Source organism: Lissotriton vulgaris, chromosome 3_2 (assembly GCF_964263255.1).
Source record: "Lissotriton vulgaris chromosome 3_2, aLisVul1.2, whole genome shotgun sequence".
NCBI classification, from domain to species: domain Eukaryota; kingdom Metazoa; phylum Chordata; class Amphibia; order Caudata; family Salamandridae; genus Lissotriton; species Lissotriton vulgaris.
This window is the reverse complement of record NC_141690.1, coordinates 17,286,826-17,310,412: the sequence shown is the minus strand read 5'-3', so window position 1 is coordinate 17,310,412 and position 23,587 is coordinate 17,286,826. Positions and strand designations below refer to the sequence as shown.

Below are 23,587 nucleotides of genomic sequence, written 5' to 3'. Positions count from 1 at the left end.
TTTTGGAGGATGAAGTCCAATTAATCTACTGGTTGGATCCATGAAGTAGGTGGGAAACATTCTACAGTCATCTGGGAGGACCCTGGGGAAGGATGCAGCACCAGTTTGGCAGGTTTGATTCTGGTGCGCCCCATTGTTTAATAAGGACTGTTGGTGTGTTTGGGGAGAGATATAGCTGGATGAAGTAGATTGTGTAACCAGCCGGGCCAGAGGACTTGTTATAGCCATGATTCGGAGAGCAGTCATTTACCCTTAGGCTCATTGTGTTCTACAGGGCAATAGACTGCAGAGTGCCCCAGTAGTAAGAAAGGTGGCCACTACTCGGTCAGGGGGGAGGCTCCTCAACCACCAGTTGCTGTGCCTCTGGCTTATTTAATCAGGCCCTGGTCGTCATGACCCCGGACAGTGTGAGAAAAGAGAAGAAGAGCTGGCCACACGAGGGGGCAGGCAGTGCTCATGCAGCATCAGCCCCTTGCCTTCTGGTGGTAATCCCAATTGCGCTTTGCAGTTCACTCCTCAGGGCTGCAGTAACGGCTGAGACTGGATTTCTCCTCCCATCAGCTCCCGCACAGCGCTAGTTTGGCATCCCGGTGCAGCAGAGGCTCTCTGGACTTTGATCGGCCCCCGTGGGGTAAGATAAATTTGCGCAGATCTCTGTATGCAAATCAATCTTGACCCTGCTCCAATATGAACAGTTCAGCTGAAACTGCCATGTCCTCTTTAAACCAGTAACCAAGGGTATGCCCGTTCTTATTGGAGCAGGGTCAAGACTGATTTCCATATGGTTGAGTCTAATCTGAGGTGGCACAGTGGGCAAAAGAATGAATGGATGAAATGTTACTCCAAGGATTGCCAGTGGTTAGACTTATTGCAAGCATCCTCCCCATCACTATTTGTATGTTTGACATTTTGCCAAAAAAACAGCAACACCTCCCCTAACTCAAGCCTTTGTCTTTGCTCTGGGAGCAGCTTTTGATACCTCATTCAAATTTGAGCACCCAGAGCGCAGCAGCTGGAGGCTAATGCAATTTCGCCATTAGAGCTCTTCGGTGGGGAAAATGTGACTTTCCAAAATACCTTTTTCTTTAATATTTATTCAAAATCCAACTTCACCAGTGCATTGCGCAGTGGTTAATTTGTAAAAAAGAAAAAAAAAGTGACTGGAATCTTATCAGGAGGCAGCTTGCACGAGCCCATTTCTCTTGTTAGCGTGGCCTAAAACAGAACCAACTGCTAACCATCAAAGTGGGGAGAGAATATGGTGTAATGGCCAGAGCTACCAACTTTGGAGCAGGGGCACCAGGTTTGAATCTCCACATCGGCTTAACATCCTGTGATTCAGGCAAATCATTTATTCTCCACATAATTGAATGTCCTTAACTGGTGCTCATGAAAAGCGCTGGTGTTGATGATTTAGCTGCCGGTGCTGAGCACCGGAAACCACCAGCACAAATTAAGCACAGTATTTGGCTATTGATTAATATTATGAAGTGTGAAAATGTCCCTTACGTATGTATATCACCTGTTGTAGGTCATGTGGAGGATAGTATTTGCTGTTGGTATGCAGGTGGATGCAAGCGTTATCTGTTGCTTGACATCTGCAGATTGCCGTTGCTACTGCTTCGGAAGTAAAAACTTGCATTTTTTCTCAATACTTGAAGTTGGAGGAACCACTCGACAGAGTGAGATCAAACAGGAGAATGGGAATTTTCCCTTCAAAACCAGAACACTATCTGTGACAGATTGTTGGTCTGCCAGGTTTTTCTGACTCTCCGGGGTATATTGGTTAGGCAGTCAAATCTTGGCACAGAGGAGGTGGTCTAGAACCTCTGTAGGTGATGTCACTGGTGCAATAAAGAGAGGATCTCCCGTGTTATTATTTCATGCAAAAAAACAGCAATTTAATTTGACCACTTGCTTATCGGCATGGGTCTCACAGTTGCAGAAGCTCTGTGGTAAATTGGCATATTTCCACCGGATACGGTTTATGGTTGTACTGTGACTTTTTGAAAGTTGAATATCTCAAGGCCAACGGGTGTTATTTAAACCAGGGTCAAACAAGGTCTTAAAGCTGGTCTCTTTTGTCTAAGACCTGAAAGGTGGCACTAGGGTTACCACCTGGCCGTTAAAAAATAAAAATAAAAACTGGCATGACCTACATTTTACTGTCTGGGTCGGTACTAAAAGTAGAAAAGTCACCTGAAGCTGGTATTTTTTCATCATATTATAACGCTTTAAAATACCAGATGGAAGCAGAAAGCGCTTTAAAATGTGTAATAGAGCTGCCTTAATGATCCGCGAGTAGCACAATATCTGGATTCTTCTGCTCGCGGCGAATAAGGCATCTTTAATTTGACTCTTTGCAATGTGCACTGCCGCTGGGCAGAGGCGTAGCTATCGGTAGTGCAGCAGGTGCAGTGTCACCGGGGAAGAGGGCACGAGGGGCCCAATTCACCCAAATTACCAGCTGTGTGTGGGAGGTGGTACCAACCTCCTTGCTCATTTTATGAGAAAATACGGTCTTCTATAAACAGTGTAATTACAGTTATTTGCTAATTAAATGTGATTGATTATTACGGCAGAGTATTTAAATTATTTTTATGGAAAAGCAACGCTATAGGAATTCAGTCTTATAGTGGTTGTTGCCTTGCCACTAACAAATGTTTTAACAAATGCAATTCATTTGCTTCAAAATATTTATTATTTGCTCGCTTTTTTGGTGTCGGTTTTTCTCGTGACGGCACGTCTGTGCATCCTGCGTTGCCGTAGTCTTTGGGTGACGTGTTACCCACACAGAGCGGTTTAGAAGCCAAGTGCGACCACGATGAGTTACACTGTCTTAATGACGGCGCTTTTCTTTTACAAGCCGCCAAAACTCCCGACTGAGTTTCCCAGCGCTGTGTCATATAGAACCAGCCCCTCTGCGACTTCCTGGTTTCTCGGCGCTGCTCGCGCTGACAAACTGGAGAAGGCGGGGCCAGCTGTCGTAGGGAGGAACTCGCTCCCTTCTTGCCGGATCCCCGTTTACTCAACTGACCGCTGGCAAGCCAGACATGTCTGCAGGGACAAAAGCCGGTCACTGAGCTCAAGTGGATGTGGAAACAGTGTCCATGCCCCTGGCACCGTGTGATTCTCTGCACGCAGGGACCCGTCTTGCGCGCTCCCCTCTTCCCCCGGCGAGAGCGCTTCAATGGAAGCTTATTTCGGGCGCTAAGAGTGGAAGGGGGAGGTATCAGGGGGCCAGCTCGCCCGGTCTGCCTGCTGCATTAGGATGTCCCCACTCTTCAGCTGGGTGTCTAAGGTATGACGTTTCTTGGGCTTAGTAGTTAACGTGTTTTTGAATGATGTAAGTTGCGCATGCAATTCACCCACATCGGGGTGTAGACCTATAGGCAAATTGTTTGGACTGGCTGATTTAAGATGCAGCGTATCGCTTTTTAATTCACTATATTTTCAGAAGCTTTCGTGCTTTTTAAACCACTTTAAACATTGAGGTTACATGAATTGTTGCCTGTATCGAAATAAAATAAAATAAATACAACGCCGCTATTTTTCTATTATCTGTCAAGAAATATGTCAACTGTTTTGATGAGATATGATAACCGCAGAGCAAAGATGATCACAGATCACTTTGCCATGATGCACAATGCAGATTAACTCTGTCGCTGCTGGGGTGTTATCGCACTTCTGAGTCTGAGCTTGTTGTTAAAAAGTAGACTTCAGGCTGTTCAGGCACAAGTTCCTCTTTGGTATCTTTGTGCACCCATGCAAACTATTTTTGATCGACATATTCAGGACTATGTACTGGTTCCAAACTTCCAGCAATATCTCATTGCTGCCCGAAAATATTATGCAACATGTGGAGATACTTTCTTTTTAAAATACATTTTCTCAATGTTTTGTGGTATTTCTCAAATGGACAGACCTAAACCCTGGAAAGCTAACCAAGGCAATGTAACTCAGAATGCCTGGAGTTCAGCAGTGCCAAATATGTGTGGGGTTTTCTAGGGGACGTCATCTGCACAGTCCTTTTATGTAATATTAGTGCAGACCGCTAAATTATGTAAGCATTACTCTTTATGTTGCACTGTGCATTTGTGGTGGATATCAAACCCCGCACTATATGGAAAGAATAAAAAATATACATTTTCTAATCCTGTATTGTTCAAGGACTCTGTTGGTGCAAGCCAGATGGAGCATGGGTACCAGGCTGGCCTGTAAAACACTCTAAACATGAAACATTTCAGATTTTTCAGCAATTGTTCCTAAAATGTGGGAATTCCCTCCAGTCTTCCTCATGCAGGAACATATTTCTGCCAAGATATGGTCCTCCCGCTTTGGTCCTCTGGATCTTTTGAAAATGGCGGTACCACCATGTATGGGGTTTCCATGGTGTCAGATTGTCCTCAGGCAATAACTAGATGCAGTGCATTTTGTAAATTTGGAAAGCAGCTGCAAGTGACATTCTGGATTAGGATAACTCTCTTTTGGTCACATATATTAACCTAGGATGTATGGAAACATACACAACTACATATAATTAACATCTACACATCATCAGGAGTCAATTTCTGGATGCCAGAATGACCTCACGCTGAATCCCTGGCCAGTACAGCATCTGAATAAGACACCAGAATATGATTTTTTTACCCCAAGTATAATAGTTTCCTTCAGTCTTTCTCACACAGGATAATCTTTCTCCCAAGACTTGACTCAAATCTGTATTTCCTCAGGTCTTCTGGATGTGGGTTGTCAGACATGTGGGTTTTCTATTGATTTGAGAACGGATCCACACACTTGGTCGCATGGAACGTTTTTGAGGGGAGCAATTCTAGGGATGACGACTTCAGTATTTGGACTATGGGTTCGTTCACCACCCAAGGCACTCTACCAACCACAGGCCTATAGGATTATTAGATCAGTGGTGAGGCATGCATGATTCTCCATCCTGCTTTAATACTCCAGCTCTCATTCAAGTGACAATGTATTGTAAAAAAGAAAACAAAAACCAAGATTTTCTTTTTTGTGATGGAAAACTGCACAGCTAAAGACAAGTGGCAAAGCTCCTAATATCTAATGTTCCCTCAGTTCTTGCAATAAAAAACAGTAGCCCACATTTGTAGGTGGACTTAATGCGTGGAGAGGAATAGATCAAAACTGTGACCATATGAACTCCACATTGCCATAAAACTAACATTTTACATGATCGCATATTTGTCGGTTATGATAGGTACACACACATATTGGCACTGCCTTTATTGGTAGAAGTGTGGGAACCCTGTATGGTGGACTTCATGCTGTTCCCTGTACACAGTTCAGAAATTTGTGTTACAGAAATGCGAGGACATCTTTTTTTTTTTTTAACCAGTGTTTGACCTATCCAGGGAATTCTGGGTAAGAAAAAGTGGTTTCATCTTTGCAAGCCGCACCATGCATCACTTTTCCATTCGTCTAGTGTCAGAAATTGTCGGGGTTTGTTAGGTTTCCTTAGAGGCCGGACATCTCACACCCAACATATGTTTTGTGCTCTAGTGAGGAGCCGGTTGCTGTTTAGATTTTGTCTTAGGGTAAGAAAAAATCAAAACCACATATGTGCTCTGGACTGGGGCAAAGAACTGTGCATCTGTACCCCAGTAAGAAGCCAGATGCTGTTTGTATTTTTTCTTGGTATCAGAAAGAAATGCAAACAGCGTCTTGCTTCTTACTGTGGCACATACACCAGTGTCTGGTCGACATAACCGTGTGTGCTCCCCAATGTATGTCTCTTAGTGTGGCACAGACACACAGTTGTCTCTCAAGCCTTCCTTAGTTCAGAGAAGCATTGGAAGAGGCAGAAGCGGTGTGAAACTGAGTAGGGAAGTAGGAATAGGAAAGGGAAATACCAGAAAAAAACTTAGTCCAGCCCTTTGCAATCCCCATTTCTTGATTTGTTTAATCTATTGGTGGGATGGTGCACCCTTATTTAAATCAAGGTTGTTTTTAGCTCCAATAGAACTGCGAGCACAGGTCTGTTCTGTGCAGAAAACCAAGCAACCTCAAGCCTGTCCCTGTGCAATGGAAGCAAGTTAAAATGTTACCCTTACTTAAAAAACCTTCAGCCAATCCAAATGTTCAAGCTCACTATTGAACAATATCACTACTCCCTGCTTTTTCGCACACATTAGAGAAATTTGTAAACCAGCACCTTTCACAATATCTTGAAACTAATGACCTACTGCACCCGAGCCAGTCTGGGTTCAGACCCAGTTTCAGTACTGAGACTGCTCAGATGGAAGTCACTGAGCACATCAAAGGAACTTTAGAGAATGTGATAAAGGCTTTCCTGGTCATGCTAGTTCTATTGGCGACCTTCGATCCAGTCCCTCACTCAAGGTTGGTAGCCTGATTCCAATCAATTGGGATTGGTGGAACAGCCTTGAAGTGGCTTTTCACCTTTAGGGAAGAGAGAAGTCAGGAAGTTTGGTTCCCCCCTCCTTGTCGTCAAAAGTACAAGAGTTTTCAGCCAGTCTGCCTCAAGGTTCGGAACTTAGCCCCACTTTATTTAATGTTAATCTAACGCCCTTAGCTCGGTTAGCTGAGACCTTGGGTGCTAAAGTGATTTCATATGCTGACGATACCCAGTCATCGTTTACCTATTGAAAAGGGGAGGAGTTTGGTGGTGAGGCTTTTAAAAAATGCCTCTCACCCATGTTTCAATGGATGACCACCAATCAACTGAAATTTAATGCAGACAAAACAAAAATATTATTTTTTGGGCTCTATCTTGCCAGACTCATTGCAGATCTTCTGGCCGAAGGACACCCTACTCCCTGGCCATTAACAGGAAACAGTTAAGAACCTGGGCATCAAATTTGATGGCATAATCTCCTTTCAACCACAAATTCAACCAGTGGTTGGCTCTTATTTTGGCATGCTATGCACTTTGAAAAAGTTTATTCCCTTAAATTACTTTTCCCGTAAAAAACGGTAATCCCGGCTTTGATAATGTCCAGGCTGATCTATGGAAATTCCTTCTACTTGGGTCTCCCAGACTACCTTCTTAACAGACCTCAAGTGGTCCAGAATTCGGCAATTGGAACTCTCCTTACCCTCTTCTCGAGATCTCACATTTAAAGGCTCTCTATTGACTTCCATTAAAAAAAGAATTATTTAAGGAGTTTTATATAGCGCTGACATGACCCGTAGGTATCGGAACGCTTTAAATCAGTTACAGAGCATGATAAACACAAAATACAGTGATGCGGACAATCCCGTAATACAAATACTGATAGGTCACAATGCCAGAGAGATCAGGTTCGAGGTCTAGCTAGCGTTTTCAAAAATCTTTTGAAAACATTAGTTCTTGTCCATAAAGTCTACCCCCGTGGAACACGGTGCTATCTCAGGGAAAGGATGAAGGCTTATGTCCCCTCTAGAAAACTACTATCTTCCACCCATCTGTTGGCTAGAATCCCCAAGATTTGTCAGGAGAAAGACTTGCCCCCAATTCTCGCTTATCTCAGGATGGTAGCATGGAGTAAACTTCCTTTGAAGCTACACATAACAGCTGAGATATCGATTTTTAAGAACATTTTTTAAAAACCTGGCTGTCCCAACAAGAGTAATTTTACTGTCTGCTTCTATAGGTAGCCTGGAAGCCAGCGCTGGGGCTCTGTGGAGTATCTGTGCACTTTAAAAATCCCATCTCATCATCCTCATCATTAATCACATGTGCTCTTCACCCCTTCCTACTGGAGCCTGAAAACTTACCTGAACCCACAATCTTTTCTTGAGGGTGTGGCTGTTGTGGGCTCTGTGCTCTGCTCTTTTGCAGTCTGGATCCAATGATATCAGGAGACATTGCCTCAGGAGATTTTGACTCTTTTTCGCCTAAGTGTTTTTCTCCTTTGTCACTGCTCTGTAGTTCTCTTCGCCCTCATGGCTGTCTCCACCATCTCTGTTTCGGTTGCTCTTTGCCTACACTCCTTGCCGCTGCTCATGCCTTCTTGTCTCCGCTTCCATCTTTTCCTTATCCCCACTCCATCTCTGCTCCTGCTGCTCTCCTTCATTCCACTCCTCTCCACTGCAACACTTCGTCTCTGTCTGACGAACATTCACCAACTCCCCAAGATCATTCTTTAAATATGCCTCCTTGGTGTTGCCCCTTTCATCTCGAGATTAGCTGTCTAGTTATCCCCAAAGGGAGTCAGGGACACATGGATCCTGAAAGCGGTAGTATTGCCAATGCCTCGACTTATTCATGCAAGTTGTCTGCTATTCTGTTGGACACATGCTATAAGGGATATTACTTTTTACATCCGCCGAGTCCCAGGAGGACCGCCTTCTGGGACATGGCTGATTCACAAATATTTTACTGTGAGTATGTGTGACTCATTAAAAAAATATTAACATATTTTATCGATTTTTCCAACTTGAACAACAGCAGTTGGCACAGCGTACATTAGCATGCAGTAGCTTTGTTTTGTTACATCACATATGATTTGAAGATTACAGTTTCTCAGTTGCATGTACAACGGGTGTTACTGAGTGGTAGTGGTCAGGAACTTCACATGGTGCAAATCCTCATATCTGTTTGAGCATGTATGAGGAATCACTGGACTACTGTGTGTTGATATTGCATTATGAGTAACATGTATCAAGTAGCTGCGTTCGAGTGGCCATGGTTGAGTAGTACAGCTGACAACTTTGGGAAAGAGTAAAACTGTGAGGTCAATTGAAGAGTCCCATCCACATTCCAATGCGGATCACGCCTACTCTACCCACGTCTACTGCCCTGTTGTGTGGCCCTTTGCAAAAACGTGCACTTGAGTGCGATTATGTGTTGCATGCGCTCAGATTGAGTGCCTCAGGTTAGAGTGAATTACGACTCGTGTGTGTGGCATCATTCTGTTGAATTGGGTGCTTGTGGGGTCAGATCTGTTATGCTTGTGCCGTCTTGCAGCTCCGTCAACATCGCATCCCAGTTTGCAGAGATTGGGAGTTTTCTTAGGCACATGGTTTCTTTGCGCCGGATTGCTATGCTTTCCGCCTTGGCCCATGCAATTGCTGAGTTTCTCCATGTCTGTAAGCGTGGAGGGTCAGGTGCTTTCCATCTTTTGGTGATTAATCTCTTGGCTGCCACTATGCCTAGGTCTAGGAATCTGTAGGTTACCTTGGTGCTTTTGGTTCTGCGGAACTTGTGCAACAGGTATGTTGGTCAGTCGAAGGGTATATTGCGTTCAGTGCAGGTGCGGAGTGCATCTGCCATTTCCCTCCAGTATGTGCTGAGGCTGGTGCAGCTCCAGAGCATATGTATGAGATCAGCATCTAGGGTGGCACTCCTGGGGCAGGCAGAGTCGGCGCGGCTGAAATATCTGTTCATTTTAGCAGGAGTGAAATATGCTCGCTGATCGATATAGTATTGTATTTGCCTGAATCTAGGGATATTCACTGGTCTGGCCAGTACCTGCATCTATTCTGTGTCTGAGAGTTGATGGCCCAGATTGTTTTCCGCTTATGTCTGAAGGGGTCCAGGTTGATCGCTGCATGTTGCCTACGTGAGGCTGCAAATCATCGCGTGAGGTGCCTGCCCTGCCCCATGACATGTGTATATATATATTGCATGATGAGGTGTTTGTGGCTCAGTTGTGAGATTGCCCCATTTCACCTTGAGTGCAGTCACTAACAAGAGGTGTGGGAGGAATTTGCCTGGGGGGAGCCCCTCAATTGCTATCATTGCCACATAGGGAACGAGCTACCCGTCGCGGTATAGGTCTCAAAGGGATTGTATGCCTGCCTTGTGCCTGCCCTGCAGCTCAGTAGCTGTGAGTGCCGACCGACCTCGAGGGTTCCTTCTGAGGAGAGCACGGGGCATAGGGTATTATGTGTCGGGTTACGTAAAGACTCCTACGGTAGCATCTGTACACTACGTTGAGCATCGGGGGCTCTGTGGATCTTGTTTTTTCTCTGGATGGAAGAGCCTGTGTAGGTGTGGTAATGTGCCTGGTGGGTGTGTAGTTGATGTGGCATCTCGTTGTCGGTCTGCCATCCATCTGGGTATCCACTGCAGTTGGGGTGCCAGGTAATAATGCTCAAAACAAGGGGCCGCTAAGCCTCACTGGTCAGAGGGCAAATCTAGTTTCTTCATTGCCACTCTGTACCAGCCGGAACACCATATGAAGTCTCTGATCATCTTCTCTAGAGCGACAACGAAGGGGTGTGGGGGGTGGGGGGGGCACGTATATAGGCGGATTTGTAAAGTAGTAAAGGAATCTCTGTAGGGTCACCATTTTTACGAGCGCTACTATGCTGTCACGGCAAGTAGGAGTGTGCTCCAAAATTGCATCTGGGATCTGGTGGTTGTTAGCGCCCTGCCTGGGTTACCATCGAATAAATTCAATGGTTGACAATTGTAGGAAGGTGGACACCTGGCTATGGTTACCCCAGATTTTTTGCCTTGTGTTTAGCTGGTTTTCGACTTAGTTGGCCTGACTCCCTGCTAATCAGGGCCCCAGGCTATCTGCTCTCTCCTTAAAATGGATTCCATGTACCCTAGGTGCATAACTAAATTGGCTTGGGTCCCCTTATGAGCCCCTGTACAGTGCACTATAGGTGCCCAGGGCATAGGTGCATCCAAGGCTTACCAGGGGCTGCAGCATATCTTTTGCCACCCCTGGCTGGCTATCCAAAATTGACACAACTGGCTGATCACTCAGCTGGGGCAAGGTGATGTAATCACCCCTTGCTTAGATATAGTATGCCTATATCTAAACCTATCTGGACACACATATATACCTATAAGTCACTCCTATGGCAGGCCTTAACAATCCTGGAGGCAGAGTGCTTGGTTTTATGTGAGATGGTGCTCTAGCATGAGCTGAGCCTGTCTGCAGCTGTCGGGATCAATTACCTTAGCTGTTCCGGGATATTGCCATACCATATACTCTTAAGTGCATTATAATCCATCGCGGTTATATGTCAACTTTGGTTTGGCTTTATCAAAACATGTCGTGTAAGGTGTCATACGATTTGGAATACTATCCCCTCGACAGTCCTGTCGACGGGGATAGCATTCCACCCCTCTAGAGGGAGAAGACATGTTACTTTGCTGAACGCGGTTGATTTTAAAAGAGCCTCAGCATCACAAAATGGACGCTTCTGCCACAGACACGGGTCTGACCTCCTGCTGCTGAACGAAACTTGGCAGAGGAGACCTGGACAAAGGGTTTCCTGTCGCAGGGAGGTGTCACACCACCCCAGACAGGAGATAGTGGATTGTAGTAGGGAGGTTTGAAAGAAACCAGACAGTGCCTGGGGAGCACAAGGCTTCCCCTTGCATAATCCGGTCAAACCGGTTCTGGGGCACACCAGCCCCAGTCCCAACGCAACCCTGGACAAAGGGAAAGGGGTGTAACCACCCCCTTCCTGGGTCCCACCCATAGGAGGGACCTAGCAGGTAATCCAGCCCACCAGATTGGTATAAGAGTGGGAGCAATGCCCAAGCATTCAGATTATCCAGACTGAAACTTATGAAACGAAACTCTGGACCCTTTGACATCCTACTCAACGTAGAAGACTAAAGAATCTCCCTTGTGGTCAAGGAGTGACTGCCCTGTGCAAACAGGCACCATCCAGCACCTCGACGTTTGCTTTGTTGCAGTTCCCGCCGGAACTCGAGCGACAGAGTTCGACAAGATCCAGCGTGCCTGCCTTCTAACAGCCCGATCCACAGTCCCTGCAGAGCTGAGACCCGTGGAGGCGACCTGAAGCGTGGGGCCCGCCATCTTGGAAAGACCACGAGGCGCTGACCGTGCAGCTCCCGAGGCACCCTCAAAGCTGTGCATTGGGGTTTGAGAAGCCCCAGCCCTGAGCCTCTCTTGCACCGAAGCTCACCCCTCTACACTCACCGAGTGCTGCGTGGGGCCCTTCTGCATCTTTTGGCTCAACTCATTGGCCCGGTCACTTGCCCGTTGGCTTGTGGCCCCTGTGCCGACGAACCTTGAAACCTAACTCGTGAATCTGGTTGCTCCAGACTTGCACTCGCTCCCCTGAAAAGGAGCACCCGCTCTGACCCTCCTGGTCCGAGTATTAAGCGATCTTCGAATCCTGCGTGGGTTGCGCTTGCCAAGGGTTGTTTGCTCCAATCCGGAAGCCGACACCGCCGACAGCGAGAGCCTTCGTGAGACTGCTCGTGATCCACTCCTGGACATCCTCGATGCCCCAGAGTCCACGTGGCAGCGGAGAGAAGCTTCACGACAGCGACCTGAAAGCGCCTGACATTGCCTGGTTCCTTCCTGGTTCCACCCTGGTCACTGCTGAGTGACCCAGACTCTGTCCCCTCTGCTTTCAGATCATCTTTATCTTCGATCCACCCTTAGATCACACCGGTCACTTCTCCTCTCGACGTCTGCAGCATCTTCAGCTCCAAGCACCAGCAACCTGCGTGACAAAACCCGACACTACTTCGCACCTGTGCACCCGCTTCCTGTGGGTGAGGTAACTTAGCAACGCCGGTGTTCCTACACTGGTATACACCTCTAGTGTATGTGTCTAAAGTTTCGTCCTTCTAGGTTGAGCGGAAGTCTCCTTTAACAGTAACTTTATAACTTTTACGCACCATTGACTTTGTATTGGTGCATGTGTGTGCTTTAAGCGCTGCACCCGAATCCCGCGGGCTTTTCCCGACTTCAGCATTGCTAGTCCCGACTGCTCCCAGCGATGCCCTACGCCTAACCACTGTTCGATTGGTATCTCTTATACCACTTTTTTAATATATGGTTTGCGTGGCCCCTGGGCCTCATCCATAATTGTGCAACTTTTATATGTTTAACTGTGCTTTTGTTTAAACGCTTGTGCATCTGCACTCATAAAGAGTACAGAGGAGTATTCTAGTAATAAATACATATATTTTTATAATATATACTTGTGTGGTGTCCTTTCATTTGATATTGCAGGATTGTGATTGGTAAAACAGCTTGCTTAACACGACCTCTTGAGTTAAGCCTTTAAGGCTGCTTAGTCCATGCTACCCTTAGGATAGCTTGTATATAAGGTTTGACTTACAACCAGACACCATAAGGGATTGTTTGGACTGATACAAGGTGGTTCCAGAATTGGAAACCTCATATATCAGGCCAACTTCTCACAACAATAGATTTTTATGCCTTGGTATATGAATGTAACTGCGCTCCAGTGCACCCTTCTCCCCCATTAAGCACAAGGCCTGGATCGAGATTCCCTTCTCCGAGGAGATACAGGTTAAATTTTCCGAACTTTACCTTCAGTCCAGATATGGCCGTGAAGTCCCTCAGGGTCTCGGACAGTTGCTGGGGCACATTGTGGATGTTCCTTAGGTAGATTAAGAGGTAGTCCGCATACAGTGACACCTTGTGCGTGCCGTCGTCCAGTGGGACGCCATCATTTAATTGCGTCCTTATTGTCTCCACAAGAGGCTCTATTGCCAGTGCAAAGAGGAGAGGGGACAACGGGCAGCCCTGCCTCGTCCCTCTCCACACAGGGACTGTATCTGACACATATGGACCCATTTTGACTCCTACAACCGGCTCTGTATAGAGTAAACTGGTCAGTTTTAGGAAAGTGGGGCCTAGTTCATACTTTTCGAGTGTCGCAAGCATATAGTCCCACTCCAGGGAGTCAAAGGCCTTCTTGAGATAAAGTATGAGGCAACCCGCCCCTGGCTATGCGCTTGTGGAATCAGCTGCGACCCGAAAGAAGCGACGCAGATTGAGTGAAGTGCTGCCGGATGCACAAAGCCATTTTGGTCTGCGTTGACCAAAGTGGGAACCACCTGCGCGAGTCTATCTGCTAGCACTTTTACTCCTATCTTGTAGTCTGTGTTGAGTAAGGCAAGGGTATATAGGAGCCCATGTCTGCGGGGTCCCTGTCAAGTTTTAGCAAGGACACCAGGTGTGCCTCACGCAGGGTAGGAGGGAGAAGTCCCGTCTCTACTGATGACTCCACCACGGTTTCATAAAGCGCATGCAAATGTTGTGTTAGCTATACCTGGTACACCTTGTAGTACTCTACTGGGAGTCCGTCGGGCCCTGGGGTCTTTTTTCCGTGTCCGGGGACGATATTGCCTCCCTAATCTCATTTAATGAAATCGGTTCATTCAGCGTCTCTCTTTGCGTCGTCGTCACTTCAGGCAGCTGTATGCAGTCTAGAAACGTTGTGAGGCTTTGTGTGTCACTGTACCCCTGGGATTGTTACAGCAGGGCGTAATGTTGCGTCATGGCTGCGTGGATGTTGCGTTGTGTGTGTGTGTGTAACGAGTTCTGCATCAGTGCGCAGTGTGTCTATTGGTCTGCGGGCATGTTCCTGTCAACTTAGCCAGGCCAGTAACCGGCCTGCATGATCAGAGGAAGTATGTGTGAGCAGTGTAGTTATGGCAGCGGAGGCGTTCTATCAGTTTGGCATGCTCTGCACACAGCACCTCTAGGCAACGCGCACACTTGCCCCCACCCTCCCCCTCAGCTTCATGTCGTAGAAGTTGCGTTTTTATTTTGCTAAGGGAATTGGACAATTGACGGCGTATGCTCCAGGTAGATCCCAGGCAGCGCCCCCTCATTACTACGTTAAACGCTTCCTATTCCACTAATGTGTCTCCTTCTGTGCCTTCATTGATCTCAAAATATTCGAGGATTGCCGTTCCTTGGGTTGAGCAGAATGCAGGCCCTTCTAGTGCTGCGGTTTGGAGTCGCCATGCAGGGCCTAGCGGCCGCTCAGCTTCCCAGGTGAGTTTCAGTAGCAGGGGGTTATGATCGGACTGTGTCCGGCCAAGGTATTCTGACTGTCGAACTAGGGGGAGCAGAGCGGGTGAGCCTACTATTCGGTCCAGGCGAAGTCCATGCACCGCAGAGTAGTCGGAGTAGACCCACGCATCAGAATGGATTCGCCATATGTCTAGAAGTGCCCAATGGGAGAGCCAGTTAGCGAGGGCATGCCCGTTGGAAGCTTCTGCGGTTTTTGTCAGGGGCGGGAAGGACCTGTCTAGGTCTACATTGAGCACTGAGTTAAAGTCCCCCTCAAGAAGCCATGGAATTCCGTTCCAGTTAGCTAGTGCTCCTGGCCGGTAATACTAGGGAGTAACTAAGGTCACTTGCGCTGTATATTCAGGGAATATTATGACCTGTCTACTGCATATTTTAATGTCTGCCAGCTTGCGGGATTCACGCAAGATTGGATCCCTGTACCTAAAGTTGAGCACTTTGAATAAGAATTGACGCTGGCGGGCATCGGGGGGTGGAGGGATGTTCTGTGCTGGCAAGCGGTGTGCCCTCTCGACCACGAAGTGGGGCGACAGCACACCAGTAGGTAGTAGTTCTCTAAGCCACCGCTCAGCGTATTCCTCCGGTTTGCGTCCTTCTTCCCCTTCCGGGAGGCCCACTACGCGGACATTGTTGCTGCATTAGTGCCTCTCTGCATCCTCCATTCTGTCCTTTAGTGCATGCATGCAGTCTGAGGTCCTGTAGAGCTTCAGTGTGGCTTTGTGTAATGGGGTTCAGTTCCGCAAGTGATTTCTCTTGCAGTCGACTTTTTTTCACAGCTTGTGATGGTCAGCGCGTAGTAGGGTGAAATCAGAGTTGACTTTGTCAATTTTGGACTCCTGTGAGGAGCAGGTTTGGTCCAGGGCGGATCCAATCTTCTCCACCGCCGCCAGCACTGAGTCCAGTTTGGCGGCAAGTGCTGCCTGTGGCGTCTTTGCTGTGTTTCTACTTCCGTGGGCGCCAGCTCTGAGTTGCCTGTGCGCGCATGGGGCTTTTTGCATACTAGCTGCTATGCTGTCGGCATATGTTGGAGAAATGCAGCAGCTGTATGTGGCCACGTGGGACTCTGCACTTACGTTATGGCCGCACCGACCAGTGGGGTTGTTGCATGTTGGTGGCGGTGGGTACTGAACAGCATAGGCAGGAGCGAGTATCTCATGCTTATCCCGCGCTATGGCCTTTTTGCCGCAGGGTGCGCAGTTCTGACGGGGTTTGTGGCGATATCTCGTTTGCTGTCTGCACGCCACTCTCGTCTGCGGGCTTATGATCACTGGTGGCCCTCACCTTGTAGTCACAGTATAGATGTGTCCGCCCGTGGGTGCGCAAACTCAGCTGAGCCCCCCAAGGAGGCATGTCTTGTCCTCTAGGGGTTGTCTGGGTTAGACACCTCGCATGTGTGGGGTGTGCTGTGCCTGGGTTGCACTTGGGAGTGTTATGCCTGCTGTGCCTGTCTGTGGTGCTCCAGAGTGTGGCAGCAGCGCCCCTTGGTCTGGGCCCGATCTGGTCCCCGGACCTGGTATTTCCCAGGGCACCCTGGCTCGGGCGTCACGTTTGAATGGGCATTTTGTGGTTAGGTCTGCAGAATGGGCTGCATCTTCGGCGCTCTCCCATTGTGTTCTCAGCTGCGCCTCTTGCTCACCGCAGTTGTGGACTGGGCCTGATCTGACCCTCAAGCTCCATGGGGGCCGGCCTGCACTGCCTCCCCACCTCACCGCAGAGCTCATGCAGTCTGACTGTGAGAGAGAGGGAAAAAGGAGTGATGGGGCCCCACTCGCCTCTTTGCCTGTTGTTGTGCCTCAAACTTGACTCGGGGAGTGGTGGGGGGTTGTGTCAGCGGCATGCCAAAGAGTAGTGCCTCCACCGTGCAACCGTGGCCTGGGCCCCCCAGGGCAATGAGGCCCGGACACCACGCGGAAATGGGTGTGTTCTGTTGGTGCCCGCCGGGAGAGTTGCACCCTCCGCGCCTGCTCACGGCATCCACGATCGCGCTCTCTGCTCCCTGCTCCCCGCAATCACCGCCTGGGCTCGATCCGACCTTCGGGTGCGGGGCGAGTCTGCACTGCCTCCTTGCTTCACCTCAGTGCTTCTCTAGCCGGATTGTGCACAATGATGCCCCCCGCCTCTATGCCCCGGTAAGGCAAGTCTCGCACATCGCAGGGCAGGAGGGGCGAAATGGGGTTACCGCTCTCCTCCGCGCTAGTCGCGGTGCCCTGTTCCTTGGTGGGGCCGGCGCGACTCTGCTCGATGCTTTTCTCATCTGTGGTACAGTGCAACACCGTAGATCTGGAGGTACAAGGCTCCTGGCTCCCAACTGGTATGGGACCGCCGATCCCGCATAGGCCGCAGACAGAGCCTCTGGAGCAATCACTGCTCCAGTGTCTGGATGGGCGGGCTCCCACTCCCACGACTGCTGCCAATTTACATTTCGCCCCTTCCTCTGGTGGCACTGCACCGTGGGTCTGCAGTCTACTGAACCGCACTCGCGGCTTCTGATGCGTCTTCATCTATGTGTGCCTCTCCAGCAATCCCCGGGGCGACAGCGATGTAGGGCCACGATAAGTGACTGCTGCCATTTAATAGCACGCTCACGCCTCAAGTGTGCTAGAATGGCATGGGATTATAGGGTTTGAAATGATAAATGAGGGTTTACCGATGGAGCTCTAGCACCTCACGTCTGCCATGCTGGCTGGCTAGCCACACCCTCCGTGAGTATGCATGACTCATGGTACAAGACTTTGTAAATCGGGCCAGATATGCTCAGATTACAATGTATAGTAGTGACTTTGACAGAAATGTTATTTATCAACACCCCCTTCTTTGCTTATAACCGCTTCTTTCTTTCTCAAAATTTGTGTGTGGGGTAATGCAGTGTTCAATCTGATGTTCATTCCACCTATTCAAATGATTTCCTGATCATCCTGAGAACTCCTTAGATAACTGTAGTGTTCTGAGAGGGCCTAACCACAAGACAGCTAATCTTGGTTTAGTTCTTGATTTTAATATAGCAGTGACATATCTTATCCATATTCATTTTCTAGGTCTGACCGTACCATAATTCTTTGACTGTTTCCTGAAGCAAACTATGCCAACCAACAAATGCAGAGACTTTTCAGAAAGAACTTTTGATTTCCATTGCGCCAATTCCTGTATCCGAATATATTAGCTGCGGTCCTGCTGGTATATAAGATCAGTGAAATCCAAAGATGAAAGTAGTTTGAAAACTATTATTACAACAACGTGGGAAAAGAGTAATATGATTTTAGTTCTTTGTAAACTGACCTTCATCTTCCAAATTGTACATGAAAAAGATTGGAGCAGTATTCAAGTAAGACCACATGCTAAGATAATACAATGTGATGTAGGAAAACTATACAATTAATTGATGACTGTGATGACAAAAGCCAAAAGCACTTCTTTGGTTACCAAATAAATTATATCCCAAACAGCTCTCTTGACTCCTTAGACCTATAAAGAGCAGCTCCTTAATGTATCGACAATCACATTATTCCAACATACAAGGTAGGCTGTCTGCTTTCTACATATAGAAGATTTCAAATATTTGAGAGATCATAGCTAAATGAGTTTCATCTAAGAAGATTTACACAGAGGCTGTTAATTTGGGGAATCAATGGCGAATGCCAGCTTGTTATTTTTCTTTACTTTTACTGCTTGAAATCCTTCAGATTATGGCTCTCAGGCATTTGGGTTAATCGCCAGTTATTTCTTTCTTTGGAGTATTTAAATAGGCTGTTGAGTGAAAGTCTGAGGAGCTATCGTTGATGATCAATGCCTTCATACAGCCAGGATGCTAATCTGATTCTCTTAAAAGGCTACTATTACAGTAAAGTGTACAGTAGATCTTCTATGCTCATAAATTTTAACCTAGTTTCTAAAAGTCCGATAAATGTCTTCCCTAATTACCTATTAAGATTATTGAGGCCGAGGTTACAACACATCCGCATGTCTGTATAGAATTCACACAGTTGCTCTTGGACCTCCAGTCATTGTTTAACGTACTGATGGGTCAGTCGAGGATGCCGTTTGTAATCATGGGACTGGTGAATGGACAAATGCTATATTTAACTTATTAGGGTGGTGGCAGCTTTTGACACCCTGGTTATGAGCATGTTGTTTGATTTGATTAGACATTTGGAAAGGCAATTGAAAAACATCAAGCTGTACATTGACCTTTTCTGTGGCAGAGGTTGACAAGTTACAGTTGGTTAGGTTTATCATGGTCATCTGTTTGCTGAAACCCACAATGTTCAGCCTTATCCCTAGATCTAAAAGAAAAAAGAAAAAGGCATATTTACTTTTTTCTTTGCTAATATGTGGCTGTGGTCTTCTGCGCCAACTTTGGGTTGATTTCAAACAGTTCCTACTGGATTAGCATCTTACCTCGAAGGCTTCTCAGATAGGAGTAGAATATCTTGAGGCATTCCAGCTATGCATGCAGTATAGTTGATTGCCACTAAATGGAGACAAGATCGTAGTTCTGCTCCATGTCTGTCCAGTTAACCAAATTCTCTATTTCTGTGCCGTATACCATTGTGAGCTACTCCTGTTCATGTGTATACAGGGTAAAACACTACAGTGTTCTTTGGCTGAGTTTTTTTTTTAAATCTTTTAAACCAAAGGGTGCTCACAGTCATGAAGGCATTTCATTTTCGCTAGCATTTGATGTGAAGGTTGTGCCTATTTTTGAACAATGCACATAGGACAACTGTTATATCCAGTTCTTTCTTCAACAGTATTGTTTAGCCATTTACTTCACATTTGTCAATAAGTTGCAGTCTTTGTACCACAATGCAATAATGAAAATTTCTGAGCATAAGAAATATTTCCATGTAACTTCATGTTAAAGAAATTATATATTTAAATGTTGGCTACCAAATAGGGCTGCTTGTTCGGAAATAAATATAGACACTCGTTAATGCTCTGTCTCCAGCCTACAGCTCTATATCCCTCCCATTTAGACCAATTGTAAAAGATTGCATTCCAATTTAGGTTCCAACATGTTTGAGGGGACAGATCTATGTAAGTTGGTGGAGAGATACTTTGCAATTGTCTCCCAAATTGTTTGAGAGAAACCTTATTCCTCCATTTTCATACACATGTGAAACCTCCTCCGTCTCAGATCTTTTAATGTGAGGTAGGTACAAGATTTTTAAGGATGTATAGAGATGATGCTGTTTTATTTTTTGATATGCTAGAATTTATTTGGATGTACCTCTATAATATATACATGGACTGTAAATCTATAATTGCGTCCTCGCACACTTCTCTTCAATGTGACATGCTGTTTTCATATTATGACTTTTATATATGTTGTTTGTTTTGCACCTTGTAGGTGTGATTGTACAGTAATACTCATGTGCTTTATACATTTAAAAAACATACACTGGCGTGGTTTTTGGAGCAAGGTACAAGATAGGCGAAGATTTATTCTAAATTATATGTCTCCGGGAATAAAACCAAAGGAAAAACATAACATTGTGTAAAAGCTTCCAGTATTTTGTAGGTCTGACGGGTGTACATCACTTGCACCATTCATGTTGAATTTGCTGCTTACTGTAAGGGGATTTGAGGTGGCCTCCGCGAGCCATTGCCTTAATTTGCTCCTGAAACTTTGAGTCCTGTGGTGCTTGTGCCTTCAATGGCAAGCATTCTGTTCTCTGCTTACTGTAAAAGGCTTTTGGTTAGCCTACTTGAAACTTCAGCCATTGGTTTGAGACATTGTCAATCACGACTTGGATCAGTGAACAGGTGTATTGTATTGTTAATGTTTTTATATTGGCTTTTTTAGTGTTTTTGTTTAACCACATTGGAATGCATGAATTATAATTATGGAACTGAGATCAGTGTGCTAGCGGCCTGGTAGCAATGGACACTAAGCACGGAAAAAGCAACTGAAAAAAGGATTTATTTTTTCAGTGTGCATTTTTTTCAGATGCTTTTTTTCTGAGCTTGCTCCCTAGTAGCAAATTGGTTTGGCGTTTATAAGGTGCGCACACGCACCTGATCCACACATCAAACAAACGTCAAACCAAATGGCTTTTTAATGGCTGTTATTCATTTTGGCCAATCATTATATAGTGATGTCCTCAGTTTTGCCGGGAGCTCCTTTTAACAAAGCATTTATGAGGGCTCTCCGAATGTGGCACTAACCGAGGCAGCAAGTAAAAGTGTCAGAGCAGAGAAGTCAAATGTAAATTGAATTTGGATTACTGGAGTTATATGTTAAAGCTTTGTTCTTTACATCGGGTGCTCTCAATAAATAAGTGAAGACTTGGATATGTGAAAAACATTCAAGAAGTTAAAGTTGCAGGTTAGTGGATTCTAGTTTAGTAGTCTTCACAAGTGACTATTTCTCTGACCCATGATTCAATATGTATTTAGATTATTAGATTCATGTCTGATGATCTTTGCAAACTATGTTTCCTTTTGTTGTAGTTGGAAAAGATTGATGCTTCCTGTATCAGAACTGCACTACTTGTATCATTATGTCAAGCGTGCACAGTATAGAGAAAAACTACAGTACCCTGGTGGACACTAATATATTCAGATAACACTTTTATTGGTATAGTCTCAATAGCGTGTACATAATCTGCAAGAACATAATGGATATTCTGGGGATTGATTTTTATTAAGTAAGTCACTGTATGTGACTACTCTTAGCTTTAGAGGTTAAGGGCAGCCATTGCTCTGATGTGAGATGTTTCTTAGGCAAAACTGTTGAGTGTAGTATTTATCAAATCATTTTTATGCACATGTTAGTTTATAATCAAGTTCTTCAAGCGATTCATGAAACCGGATATGCAGCACAGCCATGCAGAATTCAGTAGCTACATAAGACCCTCCTGAGATAAATTGAGTGTGTCAAGAAATAATCCTCAGATTAACCATCCTTTGCCTTCAGATCTACATGGAAGAGAGACTAACATGAAAAACTCCCAGTAGGACACCAATACCATAATATTATCTGGTGAAGAAATAGCATGACTAGCAACCTCTTAAATGGCTATCAATTGGCAATCCAGAAGAAATCTTCTATAGTACTCATAGAATGTAATTCAAGTCTTGTCATTGCATGCTACTCTGTAGCACTCTTAGCATAATATACAAGTCTCACATAGTCATCTGCCATGATTCAACTTGCAAGAGAAAAAACTATTCGAACAACTCTCCAAAGCTCCATTTTCCTTAAAGAAAGAGTGACTAAAAGGCGAGGCATGCTGCAAGAGTCATTAACTCGAGCAGAACTTTGTAGAGGAGACAAATGAATTGCAGGATAAAACTTACACTTTTATATCCTTTATCACGATCGCTGGAGAAGAATAGATGGACTGTACTGCTGCGAAGGCTGACCTATTATTTTATGTTTTCTTACCTGGCGGTGAATGTTTCCTTAACCATCAGGTGCCAGTGCAACGTGAACATTTTTCTTAGTGCATTTTGAATAGTACTATTACTTTGCGAGGAGAACACGTTGAAAGAGAACTCATTTTTAACGACTGTTGTGTCCAAAGGGTTCTTTGAGTTCTTGTTCTCTGTATTTTTCTAAGGCAGTAATGAGATGCATGCCTTTTATTTCTAGCTTTTTAAACCTATTGCTAAAACAAAGCACTGCATGGGGTAGGAGTTCATTGCTTAAGAAGCACCTCCAAAGAATACACCGCTTTTTTAAAAAAATCATAGCGTCCCAGGGATGAGGAACTGCATTTGAAAGTAGTGACAAGCTGGCTGTGAATGTTGACTCTGTCCTCTCAAAGACCATCGCTGTCTTGAGAGCTGCAGGAGTACCCCTGCACACCCCCTTACCACATTGATCCTCCATCTGCACGTTTAGATGGGATCTATATCAGGCAGAGGGATGCAGTCAGTCAAAGCTCACTGGCGGTGTTGCACATTTAATGCTCTTTGCTGGGTCTGAGGCTGGTGCTAGTGTTGTTTCTGCATTCTCGACTAGGAAGGAGATTTGCAGAAGGACCGAAGGCTGGCAACCAACTTTCAGTTTTAGAGCCAAGTTTCACCTCCTACTACTTCTTCAATTGGAAAAACAGAAATACTGGTACTCACCAAATTGATTGGGATGGGTCTTGTGGTAGGGGCGTGTCTGGGGGGCATGGTTTTGAGGCAGGCATTTAATAATCTCAGCATTTTCTTCAATGCAAAGCGCCCTAGTGCCCTTCGGCCACATTCAGTTCATATGTGAAGGAAGTAATTGGTATTTTTTGCAGTTTTCTATGGCTCAAATTTGGCCCAAGGGCATTAAAGTGTTTTACCTTAGAAGCAAAAGTTTTACATGAATGCGTACTTTTTATGTTTTTATGGAATGGGGAAATTATGATTTTCCCAGAATCACAGGATGTTGAGGTGACGCTGGAATTCTACCCCCTCCATAAAACCAAAAGAAAGTATACTTTCATGTTGAATTTGCGCTTCTCATTTAAAGCACTTTAATGACCGTGTACCAACAATATAATTGCAAAAGAAGTACCAATTGCGCACCGCACACATGGTCGAACTTGGCCGAAAGGCGTTAGGCGCTCTGACAGTCAATGACCAGTGTGTTCTAGCACTGCAGCCTTGCACTCTCACAGCAGAACAGTTCCAATGTCCGGAGCTCTAGCCGTCAAGCCACATCTCCTTATTCCTGTTGTGCTGTCAGTTGGAGTGTAAGGCTGAAGCTGCAACCTAGTGCTGGACCACATTCCCTCTTGACTGCAGAGCGCCGCATAGACATGCTTCCTCTGAGGGCGTCTTATTCAGCAGCACCTGCCCTGTACATACCCATACCCCGACATCAGCTTACAACTAGG

The 23,587-nt window shown here is 45.9% G+C and overlaps 1 protein-coding gene across 6 annotated transcripts in view; it reads left to right on the top strand.

The window, feature by feature from the left end:
• TBC1D1 (TBC1 domain family member 1) overlaps positions 1-23,587 on the top strand; it is a 1,125,494-nt gene that overhangs the window by 381,975 nt on the left and 719,932 nt on the right. For 2 of the 6 annotated variants that reach the window (XM_086963992.1, XM_086963990.1), the window contains exon 1: positions 2,965-3,301. The exons of the other annotated variants lie outside the window; for them this stretch is intronic. In XM_086963992.1, the coding sequence (XP_086820118.1) occupies positions 3,272-3,301 (30 nt within the window). In that variant the 5' untranslated portion in view covers positions 2,965-3,271. Of the gene's footprint in view, positions 1-2,964; positions 3,302-23,587 lie in introns of those variants that run through there. 6 annotated transcript variants of the gene reach the window in all.